This window comes from Neopsephotus bourkii, unplaced genomic scaffold, assembly GCF_033783945.1.
Source record: "Neopsephotus bourkii isolate Nb327-2 ecotype Australia unplaced genomic scaffold, CSIRO-AGI_Nbou_v1 NB_838, whole genome shotgun sequence".
NCBI lineage: Eukaryota > Metazoa > Chordata > Aves > Psittaciformes > Psittacidae > Neopsephotus > Neopsephotus bourkii.
This window is the reverse complement of record NW_026901334.1, coordinates 1,724,732-1,733,975: the sequence shown is the minus strand read 5'-3', so window position 1 is coordinate 1,733,975 and position 9,244 is coordinate 1,724,732. Positions and strand designations below refer to the sequence as shown.

The following is a 9,244-nucleotide window of genomic DNA, read 5'->3' as shown; positions in this document are numbered from 1 at the left end:
CTGCACCGCCGCTTTGCACGACCCGGAGCCCCGGGCTGCCCGTCGGTCCGGTGGCTGCTTGCCCTGCTGCAGGCCCCGCGCAGTCCCGGTGCCCGGCCGTGCAGCCTCCAATCGCCCCAACCATAGAGCCGCTGAGGGCCAGAGAGCCGCAGCCGCGCCTGCGCAAAACTCGCCGGGTGCGCAGGTGCCGCCCCCCGGCCGGCGCCGCCCTATAAGAAGGGGGCTGTTGACGTCAGCGCTCTCTTCCGCCCGCTCTGCGCTCGCCAGCGAGACAGGGCCGTTGCCGCCGCCATTGCTGTGACCCCCCCGCCCCAGAGAATCCGCCGCCATCCGCCACCATGGTGAGTCCCCGCGCCCCACCGCCGCCCTGCCGAGCTCAGCGGGCACCGCGCTCCTCGTGTCAGCGGCGATGGCCTCGCCGGCGGGGAGCCCTGCGGCGACAGGGTCTGGCGTGCCGGGCTGGGCCGCTGCTGAGGGGAGACGGGTGGGGCTGGGCTCAGCGGCCCCAGCGGGGTCCTCGTTCCCGGTGGTAGCGGGGCCCTTCCTCCGGCCCGCGGGGAGGGCGGCAGCGGCGGTGATGTGGCACCGCGGCGGTGTTGACGTCGGGGACGGGCCTTTGCGGCGGCCGGCGGCTGCCTTATGTAACGCTGCGGGCCGGGCGGGGGCAGCGCTCCGGGCTGTCACCCTCCCCTCCAGCCGCGGAGCAGCGCCCAAGAGAGGGCTTGGGTTTAGCTGAGGGGGACACCCTTCATGGTGCTGCGGTTGGGAGGACGCTGAGCTGAGTGCTCCCACTGCAGGCCTGAGCCGTGACGCCGGTGTCTGCGGTGCCCTTGCTGCGGGCTGTGGTGTAGTGCAGGCAGAGCCGCTGTCAGTGGGGCCATGGCAGGTGATTGGGCTCCCTGGAGTTGCTGAAGCTGTTTCTATACACCCCGTGTTATACTCTTCCCTCCCCTTCTCTCACTCGTCAAGGTGAACTTCACAGTAGACCAGATACGGGCCATCATGGACAAAAAGGCCAACATCAGAAACATGTCTGTGATTGCCCACGTTGATCACGGCAAATCAACCTTGACTGATTCTCTGGTATGCAAAGCTGGAATCATCGCTTCTGCCCGCGCGGGGGAGACCCGGTTCACCGACACAAGAAAGGATGAGCAGGAACGGTGCATCACCATCAAATCAACGTGAGTGCCTTCCTGCCAGGCTCCTCGGTGCTCCTGCAGCATGGCCTGAGCTCAGGGTGGGCTTTGAGTGCTCCACTGATGATGAGAGGGGTGAAGAGAGCATCAGGCTTTGTCTAGGCTAGTTCAGAAGCTCATCTCTTGAGGATTACTTAATTGGGAGAGCGAGTAGTGAGTAGCTTCTGGTGAGTCATAGAGCATCACCTTAGTGGCCACTGGGAAGTGGACGTACAGCAGGAGCTTCAGCCTTGTATTTTAGCCCTGGAACTGTTGGATGTGGCTGGTGCCCACTGAAGTCCTGTGGATGCAGTGCAGCAACTGTCTCGGGAGCACCTCTGGTGATGTACCTTGTGGCTGTGTCGCCACAGGCAGTTTTATGACCCTGATGGGCATGGAGAGAGCTCAGAAAGGTGGTTGGGCCCTGTAGGAAAAGGGTAGATGCTTGATTGGAAGAAATGGAACCCTCTTTGGGCATTTCAGATTGCAGAGGGTTACAAGAGGTTATGGTTTCAGAAGAGGTACTGGTTTCAGAGGGCCACAGGAAGGGCAGATTTTAGGCTGTGCTCCTGGTTATCTCCCACACTGGGAGAGGTCCTTAGACTCAGGCATAGCTGTCTGTCTGGAGTAAAAGCCTGTTTCTAAGCTGTCAGGAGAGGTAATGTGTAGATGACAATTTGAATAGTTTTTCTTTCATTTCAGAGCTATTTCCCTATTTTATGAGCTCTCTGAAAACGATTTGGCCTTCATCAAGCAGAGCAAAGATGGTTCTGGCTTCTTGATCAACCTGATTGACTCTCCTGGGCATGTGGACTTCTCTTCAGAGGTTACTGCTGCTCTTCGTGTCACTGATGGTGCCCTGGTTGTTGTAGACTGCGTCTCTGGTAAGGGCTTGTGCAGCTGGGGTGTGTGTTGAGTGAGCTTGAAGCTGGGGATAACTGACTCCCCTGTGTTTGGCAGGCGTGTGCGTGCAGACAGAGACTGTGCTGCGTCAGGCCATTGCAGAGAGGATCAAGCCTGTCCTGATGATGAACAAGATGGACCGAGCACTGCTGGAGCTGCAGCTGGAGCCAGAAGAGCTGTACCAGACCTTCCAGCGCATCGTGGAGAACGTGAACGTCATCATCTCCACCTATGGAGAAGGGGAAAGCGGCCCCATGGGAAACATCATGGTAAGTGGGAGCTGGGAGTGCTGTGTTTGAGCTTGTCTCCTGCAGTGGGAGGGAGCTGGTTGTCTCCTTGGTCCTTCTTTCCTGTCCCAAGTGGAGAAGCAAGAGTAGAGTAATGAGAATGCTATCTCACCTAGATGCGTGCTGGTTTGGAGCTCTGTTGTGCTTTCATCTAATATAACATGCTAGTTCAAAGCTTGAGCAAATAAAGACTATAAACACAGGGAAGCATTTCCTCCCTTTCCAAAGGGGACTGTTGCTTTGAAGGCCCCCTTCTTGCTCACATCACATCTGTGATGGTGGGTGACGTGAGATCTCAGGTTCCCATACAGCATCCCACCCCCAGCTCTTTTCCGAAATGGGAGGCCAGTAGGTGTTTGCCATTTCCTGCATCCCAAGCCCTGCTCCTGGGTGGGTTCCTCAGAGCAAGCTGGGCTGTGGGCTGGAGGCTCTAAGGAAAGGCTCCTGGTTTTTCCCCATTGGGCACTCACCACGTGCTGCAGGTTTCCTGTACTGCTCATCCTTCCTCAGAAGGACAGGAGTGTTCCCTGCACCCGCACCAGGGCAGCTGCTGAGCCTGTTGAAGAAAACCCAACCTGGTTGTGTGATACAGAGCTGATACGGAGGTGGGCTGGGCTGTAATTGCGAACTCAAGAGATGGCTGCTGTCATACAGAGTGGCTCAAGATTAGTCCTGAAGCTCCACCTTGAACCTTTGTACTCAGTGCTGCTTGGGATGAAATGGGCTGATTGGTGTCACGTGCTGTGGTGGTTCCTCTGTAACACAGCCCTGATGTTGGTTCCCTTCCAGATTGACCCAGTGCTGGGCACAGTGGGCTTTGGCTCTGGCCTGCATGGCTGGGCCTTCACTCTGAAGCAGTTTGCTGAAATGTACGTTGCAAAGTTTGCTGCCAAGGGGGATGCCCAGCTGAACGCATCTGAGCGTGCCAAGAAGGTCGAAGACATGATGAAGAAGCTGTGGGGAGACAGGTGAAAATTGGTTTAATTCTGGATCAGCTTCATGTGGCTGCAGCCTGATAGTGGGGGAGATGGGGAAGGAGGGAGGATGTGGCTGTGCCTGCTTAGAGCCCTGGCTCAGTCACTTGGGGTGTGTGCTAGCAAAGGAGCTGTTACCCATGAGTAGGAAACCCAGATAATGGGGAGGGGATGGTGATTGGCAACGTAAGTTCAGTATTGCTCTGAAAGCCCAGTGATGGGGGAAAGTATGAAGGTGGGTTTTAGCAGCTCTTTCCTCTGGCCTCAGCAGCCAGAACAAGTCACATTTCTGTAGCTCAGCTCTGCATTGATACTTGTCTGACCTGATTCTTTCTCCAGGTATTTTGATCCTGCTACTGGCAAATTCAGTAAATCTGCTACCAGCCCAGATGGAAAGAAACTGCCCAGGACCTTCTGCCAGCTCATCCTTGACCCCATCTTCAAGGTGAGTTCCTCGGTGTTCAGCCCAGGCTGGGGCTGTGCATGATGATGGAAAATTTCTTCACTTTGACCTGACTTGTCTGCTTGAAGAAATTGAAACCTCTGACACGTCTCGTTACTCCATGTGGGCAGGGAAACGGGTGGTGGGTGTTGTGCAGGCAGGCCTGTGCCTCTGGGTGGGTTCAGCTGGGTGATGAGCAAGGACAGAAATTCTCCTTGGAGATATGGTGCTGCTGCAAACTGGGTCATGGGCAGCATTTGTAACTGCTGTTGCTGTTCCAGGTCTTCAGTGCAATCATGAACTTCAAGAAGGAGGAGGCAGCTAAACTGATTGAGAAGCTGGACATCAAGCTTGACAGTGAAGATAAGGACAAAGAGGGCAAACCCCTGCTGAAGGTGAGACTGGGGAGATGAGCAGTTGTGCTGTGTTAAGTTACTGAGCAGCTCCAAACCCTGCTTGTGTTGGGAGGTGCTGTTGGAGGTGGAAGGTGAACTGCAGGTTATGAACAGCCTGACCAGGTCTTGCTCCTCCGATCTCTGCTCAGGCCGTGATGAGGCGGTGGCTGCCCGCTGGAGATGCCCTGCTGCAGATGATCACCATTCACCTGCCTTCTCCTGTCACAGCCCAGAAGTACCGCTGTGAGCTGCTCTACGAGGGACCCCCTGATGATGAGGCTGCCATAGGTAGGACGAGCTGCTGCTTTGCTGCTAATTATCTCTTCATATAAGTGCTCAGTGTTCCACCACCCTGTGGCCATCTCATTTTCCAGGCACACATCACGGTAGCTGCTGGAATTCCTGGGTCTGTAGCTGTTCTAGGACAGATCAAACATGCTTAACTAGCTCAGAGATTTACTCTGGAGGGCTGAGCTAGCTGACAGGAGAGTACATAGGGTGTATGCCAAAGGCTCAGGCTGAGCTTTGTATTAATATAAAACATCTCTTGGTGATGTAATGGCTTTAAACTGGCAGGGAAGATTGAGGTGAGCTCTGAGGCAGAAGCTCTTCCCTATGAGGGTGCTGAGGAGCTGGCACAGGGTGCCCAGAGAAGCTGTGGCTGCCCCATCCCTGGCATTGTTCAAGGCCAGGTTGGACACAGGGACTTGGAGCAAGCTGCTCCAGTGGAAGGGGTCTCTGCCCATGGCAGGGGTTGGAACTGGATGAGCTTTAAGGTTCCTTCCAGTCCAAACCGTTCTGTGGGTTCTTTCTCTCTGCTTTGGCTGGCCAGAAGTCAGCAGCCTGGGACAACAGTGGGTTTATGTCTTGTGTTGATATCTGTGGTGGGGGGGTACAGGGGATGTGTGCTGGATACTAGAGATAATACTGAACCAGGCTGATCTCTCCTTTTCCCAGGTATTAAGAACTGTGACCCCAAAGGCCCCCTGATGATGTACATCTCTAAAATGGTGCCAACCTCTGACAAGGGACGTTTCTACGCTTTTGGTCGTGTCTTCTCTGGTCTCGTCTCAACTGGCTTGAAAGTCAGAATCATGGGACCAAACTACACACCTGGCAAGAAGGAGGATCTGTACCTGAAGCCAATTCAAAGGTCAGTCCTGGCTGGGATGTGCTTGGTGCTTCAGATTTATGGTTCCAGTGCTATTTTAAGTCTTTTATTGCTGCTGAGTTGCTTGGCCCTGGCTCCAGGTCCGATGCTGAGCTCCAGGATCCTGCCTTATGGGAGCTTTTCTGTCAGACTTCATTAAAACAGCCTTCTCTTTCACCAGGACCATTCTCATGATGGGCCGTTACGTTGAACCCATCGAGGACGTGCCTTGTGGAAACATTGTTGGTCTGGTTGGTGTTGACCAGTTCCTTGTGAAGACTGGAACCATCACCACTTTTGAGCACGCTCACAACATGAGAGTGATGAAGTTCAGTGTCAGCCCTGTCGTGCGTGTGGCTGTGGAGGCCAAGAACCCAGCTGACCTGCCCAAGCTGGTGGAGGGACTGAAGCGTCTGGCCAAGTCTGACCCTATGGTGCAGGTGAATGTCCAGAATGGTTTTGGGGCCAGGAGGAATCCTGGTGCTGCTGGCACAGGAGGCTTGGCTTTCAGTGATGATTGTGCTGGTGAAGTCTTGAATTGAGCATTGGTCCCAGCCCACTGGAGTGGGAGGGAATGCGGTGTCCCACCTTGGGGTGAGACCAAATCATCCTCAGGTCAGCAGAAAGAGCATCTAAAAGCAGATCTGAGAGTCAAAAATCAGAGACCATCACTAATGTTTTAGGAGCAAGAGGTTTTGTTGCATTGCAGCCAGAAGCTTCACCTGCTGCATTAATGGTCTTTTCAGTGCATCATTGAGGAGTCTGGGGAGCACATCATCGCTGGCGCAGGGGAGCTGCACTTGGAGATCTGCCTGAAGGACCTGGAGGAGGACCATGCCTGCATCCCCATCAAGGTAGAGGGGCTGCGGTGGTCAGAGCCCTTGGTGAGCTGTGGTCTGCTTGGTGGCTCACTGCTGTTCCCTGCTCTTTGTCACTGCAGAAATCAGATCCTGTTGTGTCCTACCGTGAGACAGTCAGTGAGGAATCCAACGTGATGTGCCTTTCCAAGTCCCCCAACAAGCACAACAGGCTCTACATGAAGGCCCGGCCCTTCCCTGATGGCCTGGCTGAGGACATCGACAAGGGGGAGGTCTCTGCCCGTCAGGAGCTGAAGCAACGAGCTCGTTACCTGGCTGAGAAGTATGAGTGGGATGTCACCGAGGCCAGGAAGATCTGGTGCTTTGGTCCTGATGGCACCGGCCCCAACATCCTGACTGACATCACCAAGGGGGTGCAGTACCTGAATGAGATCAAGGACAGCGTGGTGGCTGGCTTCCAGTGGGCAACAAAGGAGGTGAGGGAAACCCATCACACGTGGGGCAATGTACGTGTAATTCAGAAGTGTATTTTAGGATAAATGGAACAGGGTGACTGGGTTGAAGGTCACTTCAGACACACAACCTCCAGACAAAAAGCTTTCTCCCAGCACTGTGGAGAAATTCCATCACAGCAGCATGTGCTTCAAATCTGAAAGAGCTTTTCAGAGCAAAGTGGAGCAGCAGGGACAGAACCTGCTGAGATGAACAACAGAGCTGGCATCCAAAGGAAATGAAGGGTGCTCTGGGAGGCTCCACAGGGATCTGGTCTGCCTTACCCATCGCTTGCACGGGACTAGGCAAGAGATGACTGAAATTAGTTGGGAGCAGCAACAGGAGCAGGTTTTTTCCAGTTTACATGCCAACAACTTGGGCTTTTTTTCCCATTTATGTGAAAAAAAACACTTCTCCTGGCCAAATATTTATGTTGCAGCATCATAAATGTATGTTGGTGCTTCTGCTGCCAACATGAGCCATGGAGATGAGGCATGAGGTGCTGGTGGGAATGGTTCTGGTGCTTGAAGGCTTTTCTAAGGGGCTGTGGCGATGCCTTAGGCCAGGTAGAGCTGGTTTGGAGCTGCTGGGTGAGGAAGGCCACTTCACAAGTGGTTCTATGGTACCTCCTCCCCTTAAAGCTGCTTCCCATAAGCTGAGGGCCCAGAGCATCCTGGTTGGGAACACAGCTGTCCCCAGAACGGTGGTGGTTGAGCCCTTGCTTTGCTGTTCCAGGGTGTCCTGTGTGAGGAGAACATGCGTGGCGTGCGCTTCGATGTGCATGATGTCACCCTGCACGCCGATGCCATCCACCGTGGAGGTGGGCAGATCATCCCCACTGCCAGGAGGTGCCTGTACGCCTGCGTGCTCACCGCCCAGCCCCGGCTGATGGAGCCCATCTACCTTGTGGAAATCCAGGTGAGGAGCATCCCCTCAGGCCAGAAGATACTGGAGAAGGACGTGGCAGCAGGTGGTCCATGATCCTGACCCATCTCTCTGTTGCAGTGCCCAGAGCAGGTGGTTGGTGGCATCTATGGAGTGCTGAACAGGAAGCGTGGCCACGTGTTTGAGGAGACTCAGGTGGCTGGCACCCCCATGTTCGTGGTCAAGGCCTACCTGCCTGTCAATGAGTCCTTTGGTGAGTGCTGCATCTGGGGGCTTCATCCCAGCCTGGAGTGGGGGGATCCTGCATGTCACTGTCTGACCACAGCCATCATTGAGTCATTTCAATTAGAACATACCTTTAAGATCATCAAGTCCAGCTGTTAATCCAGCACTGCCAAGTTCATCACTAAACTGTGTCCCTGACCACCACATCTACATGTGTCTTAAATCACTCCAGGGATGGTAAGTGTTGGAGTGAGTCCAGAGGAGGCCATGAAGATGCTGCGAGGGCTGGAGCAGCTCTGCTCTGGAGCCAGGCTGAGAGAGCTGGAACATGATGATAAGGTCTCCCTGGAGCCCAGTTTCTCCAGGCTGAACAGGCCCAGCTACCAGCCTGTCCTCACATGGCTGCCTAGTCTTTCTGTCACATTGTTGGCCCTTCTTGAACCCTCTCCACAGCTTGTTTGTAGAGCATGGACCAAAACTGGACACAGGGTAGATAGGACAGGTTGGATGTGGCATGGAGCAAGCTGCTCTAGCTGAAGGTATCCCTGCCTGTGGCAGTGGATTGGAACTGGATAAGCTTTAAGGTCCCTTCCAACCCAAACCATTGCATCCCCATCTTGAAGCCCCCTGATGTGTTGACCCCGTCTCCCCCAGCCCTTCCTTTGGGTGTTGTGTTGGTGTCTCTGTGGGTCCCATCTCCCAGGGGTGCAGGTTCTCACTCTGTCCCCTCTCCCTGCAGGTTTCACAGCCGATCTCCGGTCCAACACTGGGGGCCAGGCCTTCCCCCAGTGCGTCTTTGACCACTGGCAGATCCTCCCCGGGGACCCCTTTGACAGCGCCAGCCGCCCCAGCCAAGTGGTGGCCGAGACCCGCAAGCGCAAGGGCCTGAAGGAAGGAATTCCAGCACTGGATAACTTCCTTGACAAGCTCTAATCAAGCTCCTTGGACTCCGGGAACAGGGAAGGGAGGGAATGAATGAATGCAATTAGCAAAGGGGTTTAAACGCTCGTCACCGCCATCTCTTTGCATTAATTGAATGGGTTTCGTAATGATTTTGAGACTTGAAATGAGGAGGAAAAGGATTAAAAAACAGCCTTATAGGTTTCGGTGTTGCACATGCCTCATCTCCGCCATTGGAACTAAACCATTTCCACTCGGATTTGCCCAATTCTGTATTTATTTGACTCAAAAAACGATACAAAGCCGGTTTGGGGTGTAAGGGGGTGTGATTCCATGTAAAATGGGGGGGGGGAAGGGCTGCAGTGTGACTGTCGGTCGTGACTATCGCCGCCTGTATTAGTGCCACTGGAATTAATAAAATTGGATCATGATTAAAATTGATAAGGGGATACTTTTGCGATTGGGGGGGATTTTCCGCTTTAATAGGGCGCCCCCTTGCGGTGGGGAGGACCAGGCTTGGAGGGGCAAGGCGCTTTACATAGTGGGCGGGACAATGCTCTGCGCTCATCCAATCAGCTCCGTCCATTCTCTGAGC

General features: G+C 54.4%; 1 protein-coding gene and 1 non-coding gene across 2 annotated transcripts; both read left to right on the top strand.

The window, feature by feature from the left end:
* Nucleotides 1–183: 183 nt before the first annotated feature.
* EEF2 (eukaryotic translation elongation factor 2) lies at nucleotides 184–8,908 on the top strand. Its single transcript, XM_061355904.1, has 15 exons — nucleotides 184–341; nucleotides 970–1,184; nucleotides 1,881–2,062; nucleotides 2,139–2,350; nucleotides 3,158–3,336; nucleotides 3,682–3,787; nucleotides 4,066–4,179; nucleotides 4,329–4,467; nucleotides 5,137–5,332; nucleotides 5,511–5,769; nucleotides 6,076–6,183; nucleotides 6,270–6,623; nucleotides 7,375–7,557; nucleotides 7,645–7,777; nucleotides 8,489–8,908. Exons 1-15 carry the CDS (start codon nucleotides 339–341, stop codon nucleotides 8,680–8,682), a joined length of 2,577 nt encoding a protein of 858 aa, XP_061211888.1. The 5' UTR covers nucleotides 184–338; the 3' UTR covers nucleotides 8,683–8,908.
* On the top strand, nucleotides 3,823–3,891 carry LOC133213714 (small nucleolar RNA SNORD37). Its single transcript, XR_009725861.1, has one exon. It is a non-coding gene; the product is annotated as a small nucleolar RNA SNORD37 (small nucleolar RNA).
* Nucleotides 8,909–9,244: the final 336 nt, after the last annotated feature.

Coding starts and splice junctions, on each gene's coding strand:
- EEF2 (XM_061355904.1), top strand. Junction 1,185..1,880: donor TGCATCACCATCAAATCAAC/GTGAGTGCCTTC, acceptor CTTTCATTTCAG/AGCTATTTCCCTATTTTATG. Junction 6,184..6,269: donor ATGCCTGCATCCCCATCAAG/GTAGAGGGGCTG, acceptor TTGTCACTGCAG/AAATCAGATCCTGTTGTGTC.